Source organism: Brachypodium distachyon, chromosome 2 (genome assembly GCF_000005505.3).
Source record: "Brachypodium distachyon strain Bd21 chromosome 2, Brachypodium_distachyon_v3.0, whole genome shotgun sequence".
Classification (NCBI taxonomy): Eukaryota; Viridiplantae; Streptophyta; class Magnoliopsida; order Poales; family Poaceae; genus Brachypodium; species Brachypodium distachyon.
In genome coordinates, this window is record NC_016132.3 from 57,579,537 (window position 1) to 57,604,144 (window position 24,608).

The 24,608-nt window shown below is 46.0% G+C and overlaps 2 protein-coding genes and 1 long non-coding RNA gene across 8 annotated transcripts; 2 read left to right on the forward strand and 1 right to left on the reverse strand.

The window, feature by feature from the left end:
- The first annotated feature begins 5,879 nt into the window (after positions 1-5,879).
- On the forward strand, positions 5,880-11,689 carry LOC100826327 (hexokinase-3). Its single transcript, XM_003565000.4, has 9 exons — positions 5,880-6,417; positions 8,426-8,567; positions 8,653-8,820; positions 9,207-9,281; positions 9,907-10,062; positions 10,173-10,271; positions 10,357-10,484; positions 10,980-11,061; positions 11,188-11,689. Exons 1-9 carry the CDS (start codon positions 6,146-6,148, stop codon positions 11,569-11,571), a joined length of 1,506 nt encoding a protein of 501 aa, XP_003565048.1. The 5' UTR covers positions 5,880-6,145; the 3' UTR covers positions 11,572-11,689.
- A 683-nt stretch (positions 11,690-12,372) lies between these two features.
- LOC104582949 lies at positions 12,373-20,633 on the forward strand. 6 transcript variants are annotated; one of them, XR_002963027.1, is made up of 10 exons: positions 12,373-12,521; positions 14,225-14,293; positions 14,740-14,972; positions 15,347-15,520; positions 15,606-15,746; positions 15,960-16,220; positions 16,307-16,401; positions 17,857-18,202; positions 18,329-18,488; positions 20,091-20,633. It is a non-coding gene; the product is annotated as an uncharacterized LOC104582949 (long non-coding RNA). The 6 variants fall into 6 exon arrangements; XR_002963026.1 differs by having other exon boundaries at positions 18,348-18,488; XR_731045.3 differs by having other exon boundaries at positions 15,347-15,528; positions 17,857-18,488.
- On the reverse strand, positions 14,921-17,381 carry LOC100826954 (cytokinin dehydrogenase 4). Its single transcript, XM_003565002.4, has 5 exons — positions 16,535-17,381; positions 16,293-16,420; positions 15,943-16,203; positions 15,553-15,815; positions 14,921-15,461 (listed from the first exon to the last, which is right to left on the reverse strand). Exons 1-5 carry the CDS (start codon positions 17,127-17,129, stop codon positions 15,137-15,139), a joined length of 1,572 nt encoding a protein of 523 aa, XP_003565050.1. The 5' UTR covers positions 17,130-17,381; the 3' UTR covers positions 14,921-15,136.
- Positions 20,634-24,608: the final 3,975 nt, after the last annotated feature.

Here is a 24,608-nt window from a genome sequence, read left to right on the forward strand (position 1 = left end):
GATGCACGAAATTTCTGCCTTCTTCAAATGAATCGCCCCGTACTATTTCGGCTCATTTCATGCGAATCATGCCGTAAACTGTGCCGTACTGCATGCTGCTCAGCCTGCGTCTACTTCGTCCGGCCTACCGTGGATCAGGTTCACGCGTAGCCCGGGGAGCTGTAAAACCTCGCCTTTTGTTTTCATGTCCAGAACTGTAGCCGCGCTGTCCCCCCGCTCCCTTCCAAGTGTCCCACACACTTTACTACGCGCGGGCCCACAAGCTCATTCCATTTCGCTCCCTCGAAATACCCGTTTTACCCCTCCACCGCTATACCGGCAGAAAAACGATTTCGGGTTTGGTCCCCCACAAATCTTCGAGCTGGAGCCGAATTGGCATCTCCTGGGAAAAAAATAAAAATTGCATGCCGCACAGTCTCGTGTCGTCTCTCTTGACCGTGAAGGGCAGCTCGCTGAATAGTCAAAGAAAAATAGATATATGACCCTGACAAAACGCACATGCGTGCTTCGTTGCTGCTACTAACCGTTGAGTGAGAGTTACATTTTGCCCATATTAAACTCTCAACTGGTCAATGGATCTTATGTCAATTTATACTCCACTACCCCCCACTAATTTATTATTCTGAAGGTCCTACATGGATTAATTCTTAACATTTACTATTACTTAGTAATATAGGCTAGAAAACGGACCCTCCACGAGGACAAATACTCGGAGTAAAGCAAACCATTCTGCAGAGAGGTATAAAGTTTGTTACTCCATTCGATCCATAAAAAATGTCGCCCAGTTACTTCCTCTGTCCATCTATAGTAGGCGTGAAAATACGAGGCGCATTTCTCTAACTACCAATGAGATGAACCGCATGCTCTAACTGTCCAATGGGTGTAAGTGCAGTAGCTTTTGTTGGTACGTGTGCAAACCCAATTCACACCTAGGAAATTAAAAAGGATGGAGGGAGTCAAAATTTGCAATAACCTAGTACAAAATGACACATTTGGAACACAGGTTAGGAAAAACACAGGAACAGAAAAAATACAGGATTTGACATTGCATACATCTTGAATCCTATAGGAAAAAGAAACATAGGATTGAAGAAAAAAGTCATTTGGAACACAGGAACACAGAAAAGGATTTTTAGCACGCAATATTGATCGTATAGACAAGTACTCGTACTCACTAGCTAGTCAGCCTAAAAGTCTTAATTAATCACCCGTGACCCATGTTATACACACACACATCTTGGTTAGTCTTTATCCTCTGGAAAAATTGAACCATATTACAACTGACGAGATGGAAGGCTTCGCGCCGAGTCTTCTGCCCGAGCACGTGGTTTATCTGTTGAATTGTCTCGTTCCTGTGTTGAGAAAAAATGAGCTCAAGGTAGATGTTTTATTTCATGTGAAATGGTAGGATGAAACATTGTTTCATAGGAATGTGATTTTCCTATCCTTTGTTCCAAATGGTCTATAGGAAACCATTCCTGTGGAAACTAGTTCCCGTGAAAAAATCCTGTGAAAAAACTGCGTTCCAAAGGGCCCCTAACTTTTTGTTTTCGGGAGAATATACTACTACCTCTACGGGTGGAACTTTAACGGCCGCTCTCAGATTCTCCCAAGTGGGTGGAGACACACTACCACGTACTACGTACATTCTCTTGACTTGGGACGCTTGACCGGTCCGGGAGCTTCACCAACACAGCATCACGAGCTAATAATTGCGCCCCATGCATGCATTCTAGTAAAACACTCCACGTCACCACACATGCATGCATGGTTCCTCTTATCATAATGTGCCCGCGATGCATGGAAGCGGCCAAAGATATACTACTACTACTCCGTACCAAACTGATACCCATGGCTAGCATGCACGCATTATCATCTCATCTTTCATTTACAAGCATGCAGTTTATTTACTGAACTCTGAGGTTTAGTTTTCGTTATCCCTTGATCACGCTTCTCGCTCGAAGCAATGAGCGATTAAGCGCACGCTCTGGCGTGCAGCTTCGGATCACAGAGGGAGGGAGCGCATGAATCTAGCATAATATAAGCAGTTATGTCATTCATGTGACGGCAACACGGCGGTTGCGGAAAACTCTAGACATGGAGTACTAGGAATTGAGCGTGCTGTACACACTCGTTCTGGTAGCGCGCACATGCGAAAGTTCCACGTCTGATCGCCGCGGCCGGCCGAGCTACTGTATGTACATATACAGTACTCCTACTGGCCAGCTAGTACGGTCGGCAAGTAGTGAAGGACGCATGCGAGGTTGGTTCCCAAATCTGCCATCACCGATTCATAACCTTTGTACGTGCACGTAAACAGAAGAAGAACTGCTCCTACGTTAACATACGCGAACCAGCCCCGAGCGGGCCGGGCCGGGGGAGTGTTTACTGCAACGTACGGAGTACCCACTAATGGCCTTTGGTGGTTGCATGCACGCTGGAGTATATACTCCTGTTGGTACCGGTAGCTCGATCGATCGACGCAGGCCGCGCGGGCAGCTGGTCGACGGATGGATCGCCACGCGGGACTGCCTGCCGAGCAATCAATGGACCAACTCCCCCTGCTAAAACTGTTCCCTGCGCCCCGCGCGTGCCTAATGGAGCGATTGAGTCAGTACTCGACGTTTATACTTACCAGGTGCCCGTACTATAGCTAGGTAGCCAGTGTTAATTCAAATCGGGAGCTAGAGAGTCGTCACCGACCGGATCGATCGAGCCGAGGAAGCACGACTGCCAGAGAACGGTGGATCCACGACGAATTTAATGGTTTTGGTGCCGCGCGCGGCGGGGCTGCTGGCTGAGGTCTCTCTGACAGAGGGTCCGTGCGCGCGCGTAAGCGGCTCGTCCGGTCTGGTCCCGCGGCGCTCGCTCGGTCGGTCTCCGCGCTCGCCCGTCTCGCGCGGCCAGGTCAAAAAAGGCAGGCTCTCTCGCTAAGTGCTGCGCCACTGACGGGCACCGACCCACCCGCAGTGCCAGCCGCCGTAAATACACGCAAACGTCCACCACCCAGAACCCGGCCCGTCGCCGTCTGCCTGCCGCCCGACACAAGTCAAACCCGCACCGCCGCACCGCTTTCGATCCTTCGGTAGAGTTCCGATTCCGTGACAAATCAGCAATTCCGCCTCGCTCGCGGGGGCGCTCCCGTCATTTCGCCCCCATCCATGTACTACTTACTACTTGGCGCGCGCGGGGGGGGGTCCCACCCACCACTTCGCTCGCGGGCCCACCCTGCTCCTGGACTGACTGGCTGGCTAGGGGACCTGGACCAGAGCACGCAGCGTCGGTTTTTTTTCTCTCTGCCCGCGCGGCCGCGCGGGGGCGTCTGTACGTCGAGGGGGGCAGATGGAATTCCTAGGTTCTACGGGGGCAGCTGCGGGGTGGTATATTGCGGTTGCTGCCGCAGCTCGGCCGTCTGTTCTCTTTTCTGGTTTGAAATCTCAGGCGGGGGGGGGGGGGGTTTCTTCTTGTGAAAATCCCCAACTCGCGGGAGCGGCGGCGGCCAATCGGGCGACGCCGGGGGTTGGTGGTTGACCTGGGGGCGTTTGCCGTTTGGTCGTCTTTGACTGCATGTCGTTGCGTGCTGACACTCACATCACCATCAGAGCTCACTAGGGTGTGTGTGTTAGGTTGTCAACTTGAACGAATATTTTCCGGTGATGCTTTTCTAGTCGGTGTTTATGTGCACGTATCATTAGGGCGTCCGGTTGGAAATAAATTTATTTTTGGTAATAGAAACATGCTGCCGATTAGTATTGCTTCTACACATTGCAGCAAACCACCATGGTCATCCTAGCTTTGAGCGTGACAAGAATTTGCTCGTTGGCTATCGCACAAAACGAGAAATAATGGTTCAGGGGCCAAAGCTTAGAAACGATTACGATTAACAGCTTGACGCACAGGGTTAAAGCTCGCGAAGCTTCTCACGTGTACTAGTAGTTGGGATGGATGTGGGTCCGAGTGGTTGGTCTCGGAGTCTTTGGTCTGATTTGATTCAATCGAAAACGGAAAACATGAGAGTGTGCATTTGCTAGGGGAATCCCCCTAAGGATTAGAAACCTAAACAAAAAATATTACTCTTTCTTATGTGTTATCTAGAGTGATCTCGTTCGGACTCTTTTTTCCGAGTACATTGATCAAACCAATATAGTTACGCTTGGCAGTTACTAATATTTGATCAGTGTGTTTCATGGAAAACATATGATTGGTTTGGAGGTGATAAGAACAATTTTAACATATTGGACACTAAAGCGCTACCCTTGGCGTCGCTCTCACGCTTTTTATTTGTTCCGAGTACATAGAACAAGCCATAATATTTGATCAAGGAGTAAGATGGATGTGGGCCCAACCGGCTAGTCTCCATACTTCAGCCTGATTTCTTTTGGTGAAAACCAGTGTGATCTCAATCATCCCCACTTTTATCGAGTGCATTGAACAAACCAACAAATTACACTTGCCTGCTAATAGTATTTGGTTACCGCGTTTCAATGAACACAGATGGACGGCTCGGGGGCGATAAGAACAATATTGACAGGTTGGACACTGAAGCCGCTACCTTGGCGTGGCTCTCACGTGTGCTGGTTGTTGCGATGGATGTGGGCGCTAGCGGCTAGTCTCGAAACTTCAGCTTGGTTTCTTTCAATGGGAAACCCGTGTGATCTCATTCATCGCCCCTTTTGCGAGTACATTGAACAAAACAACACGAATACTTTTGGCCGCTACTGGTATTTGATCAGTGCGTTTCAGTGAACACAGATGGACGGTTCCGAAGCGATAAGGACAATTTTGACAGGTTGGACACTGAAGCCGCTAACCTTGGCGTTGCTCTCACGTGTGCTGGCTGTTGAGATGGATGCGGCCCCAAGCGGCTAGTCTTGAAACTTCGGCCTGGTTTCTTTCAATGGAAAACCCGTGTGATCTCATTCATCACCCCTTTTGCGAGTACATGCGATAAGGACAATTTTGACAGGTTGGACACTGAACCCGCTACCCTTGGCATGGCTCTCATGCGTGCTGGCTGTTGAGATGGATGTGGGCCCCATCAGCTATTCTCGAAACTACGGTCCGATTTCTTTCATTGGAAAATTGGTGCGATCTCATTCATCCCCCTTTTTTCCGAGTACATTGAACAAACCAGCACAATTACACATGGCCGCTATTATTTGGATTAGTGCGTTTCAATGAGCAGAGATGGACGGTTCAGAGGCGATACAAATAATTTTGACAGGTTGGACACTATAGCCGCTACCTTGGCATGGCCCTGACGCGTGATGGCTGCTGAGCTGGATGTGGGCCCCACCGGCTAGTCTCGAAATTTCGGCCTGATTTCTTCCGTTCGAAAACTAGAAAAAAACATTGGACTATGTATTTTTAGATAAATCCCTAATCTTCTGCAGAAATTCCATCAAAGCCCTATAATCTATAATGTAGAAAAACAAGTGGATGCAGTATAAAAGGAGGCTAAAATGATAAATTGCTTGATAGATTCAAATTAAGAATAAAAATAGAACTTCATCTTGCATGGGCAATCGTTTCCTCTTTGGAACATCCTTGGTAGAGACCATTCGGAATAATTGGCTTCATTTCGAAACTCATAAAGACTTATACATTTCTGAATGGCCTGGCCACATAATAAGCTATCTCTAACAGGCAACAAAAATCACAGACCCAAAAACCAGGAGCTATTATTAGCACTGCAAATCTGCAAACTTTATTTTAAACTCGAGGAATGCCAACAGAGGAGGCAGTGAAGTCACACCCCCCACGCAGGGAGGAAAAAAGGAAACGTTCCAGGGACGGGGGAATTTGGTGATAATATGAGGGGCTAATGGGAAGAAACCCCCCACGCAGCATAAATAAAAGCAGACACCAGGCAGGCGCCTCGCTTTCTCTTCCGGATTTTCTATTTCTCTCTTCTCTCCGGCCCTTCCCTTCTTCTCCTTTCCCCTTCGCAACCCCCCAACACCACTGCTGCTGCTAGTCCCCCTCGCATCCGCGCTGTTCCATCCCTCCCATTCGCCATTCCGTCGGCCGCCTCGCGTGCTGCTGGGTGGCGGGGGCGCGTGGGTGCGGGCGGGTAGATTTTGTCGGGTGGTTTTGAGATAAGGGAGGCGGAGATGGCGTGATCGGCGGCGGAGGAGAGGCGGGGATGGGGAGGGTGGGGTTTGGGGTGGCGGCGGGGTGCGCGGCGGCCACGTGCGCGATCGCCGCGGTGCTGGTGGCGCGCAGGGCGTCGGCGCGGGCGCGGTGGCGGCGGGCGGTGGCGCTGCTGCGCGAGTTCGAGGAGGGCTGCGCCACGCCGACCGCGCGCCTGCGGCAGGTCGTCGACGCCATGGTCGTCGAGATGCACGCCGGGCTCGCGTCCGACGGCGGCAGCAAGCTCAAGATGCTGCTCACCTACGTCGACGCGCTCCCCAACGGGTACGGCCCCAAAGGTTCCTTACTGCTGCCCCCGCTGCTTCGTTCGTCGCCTTGCGATTCCTCGATGGTTTTCTTCTTGTAGCGATTCGTTCGTACGGTTTGTCATTTTGTTTTGCGATTCTTTTTCTGAAGAGAAGAGATAGAAGGAAAAAAAAAAGCTCGTCATGATTTCTTTGTTTGACATTTTGGTAGTTGGATCATGGTTGCCTTGTTAATGTGTTTTATGTATGCAAATGTGGTGTTCTCTTCACTGGTTTCTTGCCTCCCGAATAGTGCGAAGTGTGATGCGCGTTTCACGCCTTTCTTTTGCCCGTCCATGTGGAATGCTACCAGAACGTATTTCCTCCATATTTTACTTCAGGATTCTAAGCTCTCTCTACCAGAGTATCTCACTTTACGCCTTCTTTTTTCTTTGTTTCATTTGCACATCGCACAAGGGCATCGACACGTATATTGGTTGCTACTTTCCCCTCAATGTGGCCTGGTGTGCATTGCGCCTGCCTGTCATTGTTTGGACTGGTCGTCTGAACACTACTAAGTTCGATGGTTTCACATGTTTTATTTTCCCCTTTTGCGATTCTTGCTTCGTGCTTTTGTTTGGCCCTATTATGGAATGCTAAACTTGTTTGGGTCGCAATTTCTCTGAGTGCTCATCCAACAGTAAACACGTTTGGGCCGTTACTTTTGCTGGTATTATTATGTTCATAAAGGCAAAATCTTTATTCGAATCATAAATGCCGCGCACATCTCGGCATTCTCTTTCCGGAATTCTTGCAAGTAGTACGTCATTTAGTTCACAATGCTGTCATCTTTCTGCGGATACGGCAAAGATCGACGCACATCTCTTGCTTCGTGTCTGAGTTGGATTACAAGCTCCGTGTATTATTTCGTCATCCTTTCAAGTACTGTGTAGTTTTGCCGCCTGCAGTGCGATACCTTAGTGCCGGTGCTGCTCTGGGGCAAAGACAATTAATATGCCAGATGCCAAGAATTTGTCATGTGGGTTCTTATGCCTGCCTGATGCAGGCACTGTTGTTTGAGCTTGCATTCATGGCGGGGTTGTTGTCCGGACCACTATAAAGGGGTATCTGGTAAGTGAATCTGCCTACATTTTTATGTGGCCGGCATTGGGGTTCACAGGCCAGGTTGTATTCCACAATGCCAGTGTGGCCTGTGACGTTCTTGGTCAGATGAGAATCATTGCTTGGGACGTTGCACAGTCACATTTCTTTGTTGGAAGAATCTGTCGTGTCGATTGGGTGTTGTGTTGTGGACATTTTGTGTTTTTCAGTAGAAGAGATGAAATGAAGTTAAACGGTGGAGTACTGTGTCCTTCTGTGTTCATCAGATTCTAAGCCAGACACTGGCAACTGACAAAGGCAACTCAAAAACTGAATTACATCATTCATCAAGGGTTCTGAGATTATTTTGGTTTGGTGTAACTGTGATCGTCGGTTTCTTGTATGGTTGCACCTGCAACAGCTTGGCGTGCTGTTAGAACCTAAACTGCATGACAGCCGGATACGCATTGGCTTTGGTTGGCCTTTTGTATTTTTGTTTCTGTCAAGTATTTGGAATTTAGTTCTTTGATCTTTCTTTGTAGGTCTTGGTTTGCTTTGTTCCATTCTATTAACAAATCCTAGACGCAAACGATATGAAGTACATTTCTTGTCAGTAGATCTTTGTTGCTAGATCAATATTCTGATTTGCCAAAACCACATTCGCAAACAATATAGGCATACTTTAGTCAGGACGATGGTTGAAGACATGGAATGGGAGGTAGCTATTCTATCTTAGGAGATGTGTAACAGTGGATTTAAGGAGCACATTGTTTTATGTACCCAAGACATTAATCCTTTTAAAACATGGAAGTCATGGTTCATTAGTTTGCATATACTATGATAAATGGAGAAATTATTGACGACACCAATAGCATTGTTGCTGGTCTTTTGCACTTTGTCTGAGGAACTGCCATACTAAATTGAGCCACGGTTATGCCCTTAAACAGGAATGAAGAAGGTATATATTACGCCATTGATCTTGGAGGAACGAGCTTCAGAGTCTTAAGGGTGGAAGTTGGTATGGGGTCAGTAATTAGTCAGAAGGTTGAAGATCATACCATCCCTGAAGAATTTATGGGCAGTAGTGAGGTACTTGTTTTATCCTGCCTGATTTTTTTCTATATCTTGAAGATATGTTTTGGGTTACATGTACGAGTAATATTCTTGACTGCAGGATTTATTCAACCTCGTTGCCTTGGCACTAAAGAATATTGTCGAACGGGAAGATGGAAAAGATGAAAAAAGGGCACTTGGTTTTACATTTTCCTTCCCTGTTAGACAGAATTCAGTTTCTTCAGGATCATTAATTAGGTGGACCAAGGGGTTTTCAGTTGGAGACACTGTAAGCAATTTGTTTTCGCGCCCACAATTGTACCTTTTAATATTGGGATTTCCATGTTATGCAACTAATCTTACATTAGTAAAGATTCTAACATTAAGGTGAAACTTAAGTTTGCTAAAATGGTCTTGATGGTGTTGACTTGAATAGATTGAGAAAGTATTCTGGTAAAGGGCTCTATTTGTTACATTTGAAAAGAGAATAAAATGGGATTTACTTAAACATGTTAAAACTGCCATGTTTTTTTTCTGGTATGTAAAGCCTATGGCTGGCTGTTTATTTCACAACTTTCTGTAGTCACACTTTACTTTTAATGTTGTATATATACTTTTGTACTTCTACTGGACATGCTAATTTCTTTTTAACACCTGTAAACTATGGAACCTCAGGTTGGGAAAGATGTTGCTCAGTGCTTAAATGATGCGCTTGCTATGTGTGGATTAAATGTGCGAGTCACTGCACTGGTAGGTCTTACATAGCCTTTATTTTTGTCTTAACACTCGTATTGTTGCTTTTGCACTTTCATCGAGAAACACATTTGGCTTACTTGGATCACATATTATCAGTGCATGTGTGGATAACCTTATTTTGTGTACATGTGTTGTCAATATACAATAGATTCACAACACCAGATTCAAATGACAAGTAACCACCCTGTAAGATACTTAGTTTTACAGCATTTTATGTTTAAATGTTGAAACATGAGATCTTTTAGTATAACTTAATGTGTAGGGACAGTGTATTGTGCTGTAGATGTCTTGCTGCATCCGATGCTGCAGTAACCACTAACTACCACTGACAATTAATGTATGTATGATAAGAATTATATTTTAAAATGGCCAAATGGCTTGGCCTGATGCTATCTCTTCCTCTTATTGTTTTGTACTGGGCAACGTATTTTTTTATTTACCAAATTGTGTAAATATGCTTTTTCATGCTAATTATTTCATTCAGTCACAAAGCTATCACTTGAAAACTCTCCTTTGTGACAAGTTTGTTGTGACGTGCTTATTGTATTATTTTATTGGAAAATGTAATATTACTACCGATGTGTTTTAAATGATCATCTAATGTTATTTTTCTATTTAGGTCAATGATACTGTGGGGACATTAGCTCTAGGGCATTATTATGATGAGGATACAGTGGCTGCTGTGATAATTGGTGCTGGCACCAACGCTTGCTATATCGAACGCACTGATGCAATTATCAAGTGTCAGGGTCTTCTTACAAACTCAGGAGGCATGGTAACCTTCTTTTCTGCTTTATCCGTAATTGGCTTTATATAGCTTAACTGTTCCTGTGAACAAAGTAACCATGATGTAAATCTCTTGTGCTAAATCGTTCCATCCATCAGGTAGTAAACATGGAATGGGGTAATTTCTGGTCATCACATTTGCCAAGAACTTCTTATGACATCTCATTAGACGATGAGACACAAAATCGCAATGATCAGGTAAGTAAGCTATATAAATTAGAGTTGTATGGCGTGTTTGTATTGTTAGTAATAGGTTTAGTCTTACAAGTTTATGGTGTCACAGGGCTTTGAGAAAATGATATCAGGAATATACCTTGGGGAAATTGTAAGACTGGTGCTCCATAGAATAGCTGAAGAATCAGATGTTTTTGGTGATGCTGCCGATAGTCTATCAACCCCTTTCATTTTGAGGTATCTTCATGCTTGGATTGTTTGTTTCTTCCAATTATCATGCGTTATGGAGAAGGAAAAGTAGATTTCGTGATTATTTCCGGTTATTACTGGGATAGGAATGCCTTTGTTAGCACTTACCACTCCAACAATCCAATATAATTCTTTAAACTGCAATTAACTAGATATTTATTGGAAGAGTCATGCATTTTCTATGTTACATACTGGAGCTTATCTTGGCAACCAAGTCCCCATGTTAGTGGAAGGGATGGCTGGTTGGATAACTTCTACCATGGCTGGCCCAATTATTTGTACTACATCTAGCTAAATATTCTTGGAAGATCATGCATACTGGTGCTTGTGTATTTTACTACAATATTTTGAAATTCTCAAACCCACCCTATTAGTGGAATTATCTATTTGACTGAATGTCCTGGTGTGAGTCCCCGACCAAAGCTTAATCATGGAAAGCTAGACTTGTTATTATGTCTTTTTTAACTTACTTTTGTTGTCCAGCACACCGTTTCTGGCTGCAATTCGTGAGGACGATTCACCGGATCTGAGCGAAGTCAGAAGGATACTGCAAGAACATCTGAAGGTTAGCTTTCCCTGGTCACACTTCCTAGAGTACTCTATCATACATGAATCCAGCGCTGTTGCTCCAATTTGATGTATTTTTCCGAGGCATTAGACCTCCCTCTGATCTTACCATTGCTCGTTCCAGATCCCATCGGCCCCTCTGAAAACCCGAAGGCTGGTCGTCAAAATCTGCGACATCGTGACCCGGAGAGCTGCCCGTCTGTCCGCTGCTGGTATCGTGGGGATACTGAAAAAGCTCGGTCGGGATGGGAGCAGCGGCCCAGCCTCCTCGAGCGGAAGGACAAGAGACCAGCCAAAGAAGACGGTGGTCGCGATCGAGGGCAGCCTGTACCAGGATTACCCGGTGTTCCGGGAGTACCTTGACGAGGCCCTGGCGGAGATCCTTGGGGAGGAGGTTGCTCAGACCGTGACGCTGAGGGTGACGGAGGACGGGTCGGGGTCTGGAGCTGCTCTGCTTGCCGCCGTGAACTCGTCGAATAGACAGCGGCAACAAGGGGGTTCCATATAGTGGATGGGAGAGAGTGAGAGACAATGGTGATACAGCTTGCCCCTCTGTTCAAATGTAAAAAGGGACATTGTTTGATATCTATGATTCATATATATAAAATCTGGTCTTGTGCAGAGAATTCCCCCTTTGGTCTCCGTAATTAGCCTTTTGTGCGTGTGGTATTTCCTGTGCCGTAAGTAGGTCTTGTGCAGAGAATTCCCCCTTTGGTCTCCGTAATTAGCCTTTTGTGTGTGGTATTTCCTGTGCCGTAAGTAGGTCTTGCTGTGTTCTAGCCCCTTTTACTTGTTCTAGATTCTTTTGGTTTGGGCTTTCAGGGAAGTTAGAATAGTTTCTGCTAATAACTGAACCTCAGACCACACATGCCGGAAATTCATCTAGAACTTGAATCCCTACTTGACATTAGTTTACGAAAACATGGTGACTACGGACTGTTTGGTTCTTGACCCGTGAACCAGCACCGAAATTTAGTACGGAGTAACTCCTTTGGAACTCACTCACAGAAACAGCTATTCTTGTTGTTTTTTTGATCGGGAGCTATTCTTGTTTTTTTATAAGTGCAAAAAACATCCTTCATTTTCAAAAGAATTTTTTTGCGGTGCTCAATGTGTCCGTTTCGTACTCCCAAAACAGAAGTGACAGGTCCTGTATTTTTTTTAGCGCATTGTAGTCCTCTTCGTTGGTTACTGCAAAAAGGCGAGCCATTGCAAAGAGACAAAACTAAGCCCACTAAGCTCCAGTCGCTAGAAAGAAGCGGCCCCAATGGACCACACCAGCCGCGAAAGCCGAGGCCCATATAGAAACTCCGCCGCGTGCGCCGCATCCCCGAAAAGGCGCGACCGCGAACGCCTTCCTTCCTCCACAAGGATCACTCGCTCCCGTACCGTACCTCCGTCTCTGCCTCTCGCCTTCCATCTCCTCTCCTCCTCCGCGGCGCGTCGTCGAACGGCAACGTGAGCTCTCCTTCTGACCCTAATTCTTCCCCCTTATTACTGTTCCGACGTTTCCCAGCGCATGCGCCACCGGCCGCCGATCTAGGGATCTCTTGCCAGTTTCCGTCGTCCCCTCCTCCTCCTCGTCGTCGCGGATTGCGCGGGCTACTTTTTCCTGTGCTGACAGGAACAAGGGTTTGGCGGATCGCCGCAGAGGCTTCAGATGTGCCGCCGAGAGGGGAGGATGATACGGCTGTTGTGTAATCGCGGCGGTGGTGAACTTCAGTTTTGGTTCCCAGGTCCGCGAACTTCTGTTTTGATATACTCCCCCCTATGTCTGTAATTTACCAAACCGCGCTGTCCTCCGTATACTAGTACCGGTGTTGTCGGCGCGGGCGCTAGAGGGTTTGAGGAGTCGAATCTGGAATCGATCGCACCAATGATTTGAATTCTGTGTGATCCCCCCCTTGCTGTCAGTTCCGTTGAGCCGCCTCGAGGGAATGATTGATCCTTAACAGGGATAACCCGAGCTAGAGACTTTCTGTCAGTGGAAGTGAGGTCAATCAGCAGTAGTTTCAGGTCACTGACCCATCTTCATCAGCTTATTATCGGCTGGCGTGATTGACATACCAGTGCACCAACTGTTATCAGAAGACTAGTCGTAGTTCACAACCAATGATAAATGGGGTCCCATGATAAATTAGCCGGGATTGAATTGGTTGGTTGCATACTGTGATATGAACATGAGTAGTTTCTGTCTTGTCATACTTAAGAGCCGATGCTTCTGGCCTTTGAGTAATCTCAACAGTAATGCAGTAATGTTCTTTAGACGAACATGTCAGTGATGTTTGTATATGCTGCTTCCGTCCACATGTAAATGTGCGGTAGTCAGTTGATAGTTGATGCTTCAGCCTTCTGGTGGTGGTTGTCAAGCTGCATCATTAAAACTTGTGCTGGTTCAGTCTAACATGGTACAGGTAAACTCAATTCAGGTTTATGTAACATCTGAATCTAACCTGTTATTGTCAGCATTATGCAGATCAGTACAAAATTCTTTATTGCCCAACGTTACCCAGTTCCTCTCAGGCTTATTGAAACCCATCACAAAGATTAAACTATCATTAGTTATAGCTTATGTCACAAACTCTGTGACCATGATTTGTAAACCGAGTTGTCTGTCTGGCAAATCATTCTCCGATTTCCCTTCCTATAGCTTCTCTGCTAATACCAACATGCTTCTACTCTACCCCTCTTGACATTTTATAGGATTTTCTGTTTTAACTTCCTGTGTGCTAAATCACAGGTACTATTTCCGCTTATTTGGATGATATTCTTTGCCGACAGTTATCTGTAGCTGTCTATGAAATTTTATTTTATGCCTGGTGTTTTGAATATGCAACATCTTTAATTATCAGTGCTGAGGCTGTTATTGGATGAACTCTGATAGGAGAGATATCGATTTGCTTATTCAGAATTGTTTTAGGTAGATTGGCTATCCACCTTTCCCTGACAGCTTAAGCTTTTAGGCTTGATTGGCCGATGAGTCTCAGGAAAAATCCATTATTAGTGCAACATGTACGATTTTGGAAATTCACTGGTTCATGTGATGCTTGTGTTACTTTGATTCAAATTGGTATTCGATGCTTGTGTTACTTTGATTCAAATTGGTATTCATAAACATATGCTGAAGCTAAATGATATGTTTGTTTCTTTCTTTCTTACAGGATATGAGGCTACATCCCTTCAAAAATCGAAAATTTTGTCTTGCCTGATTTTCCATGTATACTTGACTGGTAAATAGTGTGCAGTAGCAGATCAGATATGATTGCCCCAAACTGCAAGAGTTGCATAATTTTTTGTGCGCTAGCTTTGATGGCATTTCTTTTCTGTTCCCCCGTCAGCAGAAGTGCAGGACATGCTCTTTTATTCCTGTCCCATTCTTTTGATACCACTTATCCTAGCCGATGGGCCATAAAATGCTGTATGCACATGCCTTCAAAATTCCCAAGAACTCCACTATTTAGAAAGATGGTTGATATGGTACTCGCTCCGTCCCATATTAAGTGACTCAAATTTGTCCAAATATGGATGTATCTATGCCTAAAAAACGTCTAGATACATGTAATAGAAAGTCACTTAATATGAGACGGAGGGAGTACTTTACTATTGCTTGCACAGTTGAGGGCATGATCATTTTGATTCATAATAATGATTAATATAACCTGCTGAATTTGTGCAGGTAGAACTGAGATGAGATCTGACCGACAAACCTCAATTGATAATGAGCAGTCTACCCTGAAGCTACTTTCTGCCGTTGTTAACAAACGACTCAGTTCCATTGTTTAGTGATACCAATGCGTTATTATGCAATTCTCTATGCTGTAACAACAGCTGGACTTCTCTTGTTAGTTGGACAAGTATAATCCTGCAATGATTGTCTCCAAAGTTGCATCCCCTACACCCAGAGTTAAGGTCAGGCTGCTCTATTTTTAAGTCTTTCTTTGAGGTATCCCCCACTACTGCTAGTGTTCTTCAGGCTACCTTTTTTTGTAGATCCTGTCTTTACAAGGGGGATATTTTTGCCTACATTTATGTACAGCATATGCTCTACAAAAGCCTTTACATAGCAGATACTGTCATGAAGACATAGGTAGTGACGCCTTTGGAAATATTCTCTGTCCGGGAGCTAGGATGGCTAAGGGATCGTACATGTGTTTCCTCCGTTCAAATGTCTCCCACCTTGCTCCAAAGTGGGCTTTCCACTGCTGCTGTGTGGTGTAGGGGGCTAGATACTGCTTCATCCCAACACCTGCCTTCTCACAGAAGTCTACTATTTGGTTGTTGAGGTTCACTGCATGTTCGACGCTGCCATGACCCGAGAGCGATGGTGCTGAAGACAGGAACCCCACAAGGTAGAAAATTTCTTCATCTGGAATGACCACTGACGTCCTGTTGTCCCATCTGCATCGAATGTGTCAAACACATGAGTTACCAAAACTTACAACCGCATTATAACTCAAGTGAGCCGGTAAATTGTTTTCAAGTTATTTACTTTGATTTGTTCACTGGGTAAAGAAGTATGGGACCATTGTTGCTGTCTTTCAGGATCTTGCCGAAGACTTCCTTCGCGAATTTGTGGATCGTGCTTCTCGGAATTAGAAGATTCAGCCACGGGTGTGGAACTTCCCAGAGCCCCTGAGCTCTCAGCTTCAGCTCAGAGGAGTGCACCCTGTCCAAGAACTCCAGGTATGTGACATCGGTGTGGAAAAGAGTGGACTGTATGTATCTTAGCCGAGACAGGAGCACTCCAACTTCCTGCCAAAACAAGACAAGACAAAAAAAAACAAATACGACCGATTAGATTAAATTACACAACGCACATATCCTAGTCATAATATTTAGGACGTCAACATCTGGATGCAGCAAGTGTTAATTAATTCACCTGTTCCATGCTGTCAGCCTCGTCATGGTTGAAGTTCTTGGTCATCTCAAGGCAGTAAAGTACTCTTCCGTCCGACTGGAACTGGCTTGCCTGGACTGGGTCCTGCGGCTTGAACGATGTCCTCCAGTTGTTCAGGATGCCCGTCCTATTTATGATCACGAACCCTTCGATGTAGTCGAAGGTCTTCTCTGCTGAGATCATCATCTCCTGGTCCTCGGTGAAGCTCGTGAAGTCCGAGTAGAGAACTCGAATCCACCTTACCTGTCCAATTAATGCAAGTTAGTTAAATGGTCGATATTTGAATTGAGTTGAGAGCAATGAATGATTTTCTTAGCTGATCATGCACATACCATCCTTGGAGCAGGCTCAAGAGCAATCCTGGCTCTGGTGATGATCCCAAACTGACCCAGGCCACCAAGAGCACCATAGAAGAGGTCCGAGTTCTCCTCGGGCGAGCAGGTAACGACATCTCCTCTTCCTGCATTTGGTGGTTATGAGACAAAGAGATGAGCTACTGTTTTTTCACTCGTCTGTTGCTAGCTAGTATTACTAGTTAATCATGGTATTGCTTTGTGTGGGTTTTGTCTGAGACCTGTCACAATCTCCAGTTGGTTGACATTGCTGACCTGCGGTCCTTGCCGGAACGCCTGGCCGCTGACCCCGGCATTCGACAAGGTGCCGCCGACAGTGAGATGGAGGTAGTCGGTCCATGACTTGGGTGCCAGGCCGTGCTTGAGCGTCTCATGCAGCACGTTGATCCAGAGCTCTCCCCCGGGTGCGTCCACGTAAGGTGACACGCCGCGGCTGCTCACCACCCGCATCCCGCCGCCGAGGGACTCCATCTTCACGACGATGCCCCCGGCGGCCTGCGACTGGCCCATGAGCGAGTGCGCGTGGCCGCGCGCCGCGACGGTGAGCGGCGAGCGCTCGCCCAGCTGGAACACATGCCGGACGGCGGTGGCGACGTCGGACACGGAGCCCGGGTGGAGCACGGCTGCCGGCAGCAGGCTGCACCGGTTACCGAAGTCCCGGGCCACGGCAGACACGTCGTGGAAGGTGAGTCGGCCGTCGAGCTGCAGCGACTCCAGCGGCGCGAGCACGTCCGCGTCCGGCACGTGCATGGTCACCCCGCCCAGGGCCAGCAGCAGCAGCAGCTTGAAGCAGCACACCACCGACGCCTTCACCATGGCTGGTAGCGTAGCTCGCTAGCTTGCTCCCCCAATTTTATAGCTCAAGAAATCCACCCCAATCCCCCAAGTGTCCGCCTAGTTCGGCAGGTTGGCGGATGGCAAGCCGGAAACTTGCAAGAGAGAACAACCTAGCTAGTAGTATAATCTAATTACCACAGCTAGCTTAGCGCGCGTGAGTTCTTGAGGGAGTGCAACTGGGAGCAGAGGAGAAAGAGGGGCCAAAGGTGGAGATGGAGGGGAAGGGGTGGGAGGGAGATTTAAAGGAGGCTGTCTGGCCGGCTGGCGACGCCGACAGCAGCACGGGAGGATCGCCGTCGGAAGTGCGTCCCATGGTAAGTGGCGTGGTCAACCAATCTTGGGCACTGTTTGGTAAGTAGAATCCGTAGGACTGACTGGCTCCGGCTGGCCGGCTGGCCGCCTCGTTCCTTCTCTTTGCTTGCACATTTGGGGCGCTGTCCCGCGGCGCAGACATCTCCTAGTGGCGCAAAAGGTTCCTTTTTCACATCCTGGTCGTCTCGCTTTGAGCATACGGTTGCATGGGCCGGGGGCGACATGTGTCGCTTCGGCACGTTAAAACATTTTGCACCCCCACATCACAACACTTGTACCTAGCTCGAGCTAGAAGAGAGAGAGATCGAAGAGGAAAAAAAGAGGCTTTGTTCTTCCATTTATTCAGTGGTCTAATTAAACCGGCCAGCTGATTCTCTCTGTGGATGTCCTGCAGATCTCGGAGACTGGCAAGGCAAAGATCAGGTACATGTTCTCCATGGATCTTGCAGGTGTGTTGCTGCCAGCCTCCGGCAAGAGGAATTGTCCGTCTCGGGTTCGTGATGTAATTGAAATTCCGTGGCGAGGCGACACCGATCTTCTCCGAAGCTGCGGCTGTTGCGCTCGACCGCGCCGAGGTCAGTCACATGGCGTGCGCGCGCTTGTCTGCGCCGAACCCACAGCGACATCCCAACACTTCGTGCCATGTTTATATGCTGCTGCTGCCATCAAGAATCTCACGAGACATATCAGCGGAATTAATTCTCGATAATAACCTCAAATCGCATGGACACGGATCACCGGTAAGTACGTCTGCTAGATCTTTTCTTCTTCTGCATACAGACCAGCCGTTGTCACATGATACATATGGATTCAAAATTGAGATACTTGACCTACATACGTGGCATTCTCACCCAACTACTCGGAAGAGTTTTGTTTTCCTTTCAGGCAGGCAGGGACGTACGTACTGTACCAATCACGCTGCTCGTATCGTCTGGGAATCCGGAGAAGCGTACGTGTGGGGGGTCCCGGCCTGGGCAGTTAGTTTCTCGTATCTAACAGCATCTCGCCTGATGGCAACGTTTACAGGTACGTACACGATACAGGCAACCACCTCCTTGTGGTAGTACGAATTGGACCGCCTCGTTTGCGTGCGTGCGTGCGTACGTATACTTACGTGTAACACGATCGATCCGGAGACGTACGCACCCGCAATTGCCAAACTTCGATTCTTTGGACGCCTTGGAGGAGCCGAAAATTTTAGAAGGTGTGACGTGAAACGGACCTGAGACCGACACGATGGGGGCGGTCGGCAACGGCGCGCGCCGGACGAGTGGCTCGCTCGCTCGCTCGGTCTCGGGCGCGAGAGGCGGCGTGAGAAAAGCGAGCTGGGGGCCCGCCCAGGCCCAGCGGTCGTCGTCGTGGGGCAGAGACCACTTTGACCGGTTTGGTCGTCCTGGTAGGCAGACTCCACAAGCGAGATTGGAGTGGAGTATATTCTTTTCTTCCCCCTCTTCTGCAAGTCACATGGCACAATTGCTGACCGACCTAGCGTCCACGTTTGTTTTTATCTTTCATCTTTACACTTATGGAGAGGTCGTGAGTTCGTTTCAACAAGACTACCTCTTAAAGGTTACGGAATCATCTAATTGCTCATTCTATATGTATCATGATATTTTGACTATGCTCGATTGGTTTTCATGACTTTCAAGAGTAATTGTATTTTTCAAAAATAATATTTTGACATAATTCTTATTTATCAGAAATTTTAAAAATATGAGCAACACATATTTAAACAACTCATGCATAACATAAATTCTTAATTTCATATCAGAGCACGGACATTTATCTAGTTTTTCTAAAAAGGTCCTACGTACTGCTTGTAATTAGCCTATTGTTTTACAATAAAAAGAAGACAGAAACTAGGTATAAATGTATACGTAGTTTTTGACAGTCACAAGTAAGCTCAGAAGGATATATAGGACTGACGCCGGAGATAAACCTGTGATCCACAAATTAAGTTCTCTCTGTTGGGTCACTCGATCAGGTGCCTGCGTGACAATGTAGTGCGTGCAACTCGTAGCATGATTAATATATCCCTTTTTACCTGAAAAAAAAAACTCGTAGCAGGATGCTTTGTGGTAAAATTATGGTAGCTACGTTGTCCCGGCCCCGGACCCGTGAAATCGGTCCCCTGCGTGTAACAATTCTGTGAAGAACAGTATTTCTCGCATGCTAGCTGCTTCCAGAACACGGCAAAGTTGGGGCCAAGGAACGCATGGTTGGATGGCACCCGGCCGTGCACCATCGGGTGGTGTTGGCGACGACCACTTTTTGGCACTTGACCCAGCTCGAGGGCCTCCATTTGTGTCAATGTCGTCCACACACCTCATCAACAGCCACGTGAACACGCATACCTTTCTTCCAAATGTTTTCCGAATTTTCCTTTTATCTTATTACCGTGAAATCGTTGCTTTCAAGGTAGTACACACCTTCTTTCTCTCTGGATGAGAATGTCAAAGTAGTACTTGCAACGAAAGCAGAAAAGTGCCACTTTACCTCAGGGTTCAGCCTATGGCAGTACAAAGATACTACAGTCTTTGCACAGATACAAAGAGCATTATATATATTCTGGCTTGCAAAAGTCCTTTGTGTGTGTACCAATTATATACGCATCTTGTCTTTGTACAGGTGTTGTTCTTTTGTTCCTGTGTGCGCACTCACTGAGACAGAGACAGTTACGCATGCATGCATGCGGCGAAGGTGGCCGGAGAGCGATCGCCGGTGCGGCCCCGGCCCGGGCCTGGGGATGTCGGAAACGTACTCGCCGGGGCCCGCGCCCCCACGTGGCCTTCTTGACATTTCCCCTGTCCCTTGGGCTTTCGGCTCGTGGGCTCTCCTGTCTCCTGCTAACGTGCCAGCTCCTCGGGAGGGCATCAACTGTGGGGGGCCGTGGGAGGCTCTTCTGCGCGTGTACTCTTCCTGGGATCATGTGCTTTTGGGGCACAACTACAAGAGCATGGCTGGGAAGATCAGATGGGTGTTCCTGCTGACTTGCTATAGTAGTTCTATCAGATGTACATTGACTTTGGTTTTTGATTTTTCTGGATCACGGGCTCACAGTTGGGTTGAAGTGAGTGGGTTTTTAGTGATCATTATGGAGGGCCACCTAAATGTACCGAGGCTTAACTTTTACCGCTGGTATTTAGGGTGTTCTTGACAGTAGTGTTGCAATGCATGGACAGTGGCGGACCCAGGAACAAATAAAAGACCAGGCTAACTTATGGTACACTAAAATTTTTGCTAGTCGATAATAAAATTGGACGATAGTAAAAGTACTTAATCAACGGCCCAAAAACTTCAATGGTCTCTAAAACAATAAAAGATAATCTGAGGTACAAAATGCATTCTTCTTAGATAAATACCAATTTTAAATGAGAATGACAACATGCAGTAATAAGATTAAAAGCATAAATACAAAACATACCACTAAGTTCTGTCGATGATTTTGGGTAAATGCCCTTTGCGATCTTGTGACCTTGAAATGTCTTCAAAATAACCCCATCGTCAACAATTGAAAACATTTCTCGCTCGGTATAGCATACCATGCTGTCATCCATCCATTCATCATTCATTTTATTTCTTAGTTCAGTCTTGATAATATTCATCGCGGAGAATGCCCGTTCAACTGTTGCCGTTGCCACAGGCAAAATCAAAGCAAGTTCAATGAGCCGATATACCAATGGGTAGCATGTGTGCCTATCACTTTGAACCATCTTCAGAGCAAGGTTTCCAAGATCATTACAACTTGAGAAATCCTCGTCACTTCTCACATCAACAATGAATGTTTCAAGTTGGGTTTTCAGAACTACACAATCATATTCAGAGAAGTCTGAAGCATAGATCATAGCAAGCTCAAGTAGTTTTTCTTGATCAAAGTTAGCGAAAGAATTCTTTGGATCAAGGCAAGCAATACATCTCAACAATTGTGTTGATCTTTCAGCAAAGCGGTTGTTCAATTCAACTAGAATTTTATCAAGCACAACATTGAAAATACCATGATGAAAATGATGGTAGTAACTTACTAATTTTGCACCACGGCCCCTTGAACGACCCCTGAGTGGTATTGTATCTTCCATATTCGGCACAACTATGTTTCTTTGTCCACAAAATGTGGTCACTTCTTGGAAAAGCTCTTCCCAACCATTTTCCTGCATGTCATTCATATTCTTTAACACCGACCCAATCAGCCCTACAGCACGAACAATATTCTGATTTTTCCTTTGCAAACACTGTGACAATTCTTGGGTCTTCCCCAACACTCTGATCATGAGATGCAGTACAAGTACAAACTCAAAGTTCTCCATTCTTTCTATCAAACCTGATGCTTTGGTTCTTTGCTCGCTATCTCCATCTTCAAAAATATTTTCCAATACTTCCAATACAGATGTCCACATGAGTTGAAGACGGGCCAAAGTTCTATGATGAGTGCCCCACCTTGTATCGCCGGGTCTTGCAAGACTAGTTTCTTGGTTTTTTCCTCTTCCTGGAAAAACTTCACCTCTTTCCAATTGGCCCACAATCTTGTCATGGTGATCTTGTAGAAGCTGATCACTCCTCTTACAAGAAGCACTAACAGTGTTGACAATTAAAGTGGTGTAGTTAAAGAAATCCTCAACGGAGCTGCAACACTTGGCAACAGAAACGACCACCAATTGCAATTGACGAGCAAAACATTGGATGTAAAAAGCCCATGGAACTAACCTCTCATGTTTGAGGCTCCATCATATCCTTTCCCTCACAATCTAGAGATAGATAAACAATGTTTCGCAAACATAGCATCCAATGCTATTTTAAGTGAAGCTGATGTAGTATCAGATACATGCTTCACCCCAAGAAATCTCTCAATTACATGACCATGACCATTGACATACCTACATGAAAAAATATATTAATAAATTATGCTTAGTAAGTTCGTAAGTCTGAAATGTTCATAAATCTGAAATGCTACCAACCTCAAAATCACGGCCATTTGCTCTTTTATTAATTTATCACGAGACTCATCAACAAGCACTGCAAAAAGACGCTCTCCCAACTCAGACATAATCGCACTCCTTGTCTTATCTACACAAGCCCTCACCAAGTCCTTTTGTATTTTGTGGGATGTCATTTGACAATTTCTAGGAGCATTATCACCTAGCACACTTGCAGCTTGGGGATCCTTGTTTTTATACCATCCAAATAGCTCTAAAAAATTCCCCCTATTGCTTGAGGTTGAGGACTCATTATGTCCACAAAAAGCTAGAGCTTGTAAAAGGAGAAATCTTACAATACCTAAAATAATAAGCATGCGAGCTTTATATTTATGATCCAGCTCCGTGCCCTTTTCAGACCGCACATGAGACAAACTTTGTCTCTGATTCAGCTTGGGGATCCCTGTTTTTATACCATCCAAATAGCTCCAAAAAATTCCCCCTATTTCTTGAGGTTGAGGACTCATTATGTTCACGAAAAGCTAGAGATTGTAAAAGAAGAAATCTTACAATACATAAAATAATAAGCATGCGAGCTTTATATTTATGATCCAGCTCCGTGCCCTTTTCAGACCACACATGAGACAAACTTTGTCTCTGATTTTGGAAATCCAGAGCATGTTTCCTAGCCTTGTTGTGAGTGCTATCGACTTTTCCAACATGAGCATTGAAAGTTTCTAATCCATTCCTCCAATTAACAAAACCCGTTTTGGTGAATGTATCATTACCAAACTTTCCTATTCTTGGTGGCTTAAATAGATAACAATAAAAGCAAAAGGCCGCCTCTTTATCCACACTATACTCGAGCCAATCAAATTTTTCAAACCAACTTTCTATGAATCCCCTCATCTGGCCTGATTGCATTTTCCGTTCAGAATTATGCCCAATTGGTCGACATGGACCCTTAGATAAATATGATCTCCTAGCATCATCTCTAATATCAGGATTAAAATCTTCAATTGGTTTTCGAAGCCCAGGATCACCCACAATATCATCCAAATTAAGCTCAATGCGTGCTCGTTTATGCTCTGCACTACTAGAGCCTTCTAATCTTGGATAGAATCTCTCCATCTAATTCTAAGTTAAACATAATCTAGTTAGACCTCAAACAACAAGTACCAATGGTGGATCATTCAAAAATTAAAATCTAATCTAATGCAAGAAAAAACACGAACCAATCAGGGATCCGCCGTTCGCGTCCTGCGTCCACTTCGTTGCGTGCTTGGCAGACAGCCGCCGGGCGCCTATCGCCGTTGTGCCAGGGCCATCCGGGTAGGGATTTTGGGAGCTTAGGGTTTGGGGATTCGGTTTCTTCGTTGCCTGGAACCGGGCAGAGAGAAGGCGCGGAGTCGAGGAGCCGCGGGACAGGAATTGATCGATCAGGCATCGAGAGATGGAGCATCGTGATGCCTGGGCTGCCGTGGTGTCTGTTGTATGGGCCTGTGTGATGTTGGGCTGGGAGAGTGGGGGTGCTGGATAGATGGGCTGAGCAGTCCGGAATCAATTCCATGGGCTGAAAAGTCCTATATCCTGTATAAACCAGTTGGGCTGGACCCATGCTATAGCCCGGGTAGCACGGGCCGTAGGCCCGCCCTTGGCTATATATGGGATCTCTCTATGTCTCTGATCGAGATGTCTCATCACTCCATGCCTCACTCAGCTGGCTCCTTGCACGCTCTAGGGCTTTTGTCGACTTAGCACAAAGGGCCCGGGTTCGTCCTTCGTCGTGTTGTGTAGGAGAGTAGTACAGTACGTACTCCACTGCACAGTACGTAGTACTATAGATAATTAGCTACGTGCCTACTTATATATGGAAAGACAAAAAAGTCGGGTGTATGCCAGTGTTATGTTAAACATGTATGCATGAATGTCGATCAGTGTATTTTACTGTAGATCCAAGCATGTAAGATCCAACTTGGAGATCAATCGACCTGATTTTGTATTGTGTTAACGTACGTTAGCTGATTTTGTTAGAAGTAATAAGTGTACTGATGTCTAAGTGTCGTTAATTTAGTACAATTTTATACTAAATCAGAGACACCTATTATGGATCGGGAGGAGGTGGTTAACTAATTAAGATATCGTTTTATTTCAAATAAGATACGTAAGAAGCAAATTAAGACCTGTTGGTTAATTTCGAATTACCAAGCAAGTCCTTTTGCACTTGTACCAAAAA

Bases quoted from the DNA above. Each gene is read 5' to 3' on its own strand.
- LOC100826327 (XM_003565000.4), top strand. From the start codon at position 6,146: ATGGGGAGGGTGGGGTTTGGGGTGGCGGCGGGGTGCGCGGCGGCCACG. The intron at 6,418-8,425 runs GTACGGCCCCAA...GCCCTTAAACAG, and splicing joins GTCGACGCGCTCCCCAACGG to GAATGAAGAAGGTATATATT. The intron at 11,062-11,187 runs GTTAGCTTTCCC...TGCTCGTTCCAG, and splicing joins TACTGCAAGAACATCTGAAG to ATCCCATCGGCCCCTCTGAA.
- LOC100826954 (XM_003565002.4), bottom strand. From the start codon at position 17,129: ATGGTGAAGGCGTCGGTGGTGTGCTGCTTCAAGCTGCTGCTGCTGCTG. The intron at 16,421-16,534 runs GTCTCAGACAAA...CACCAAATGCAG, and splicing joins CCAACTGGAGATTGTGACAG to GAAGAGGAGATGTCGTTACC. The intron at 15,462-15,552 runs GTAAATAACTTG...CATTCGATGCAG, and splicing joins TACCCAGTGAACAAATCAAA to ATGGGACAACAGGACGTCAG.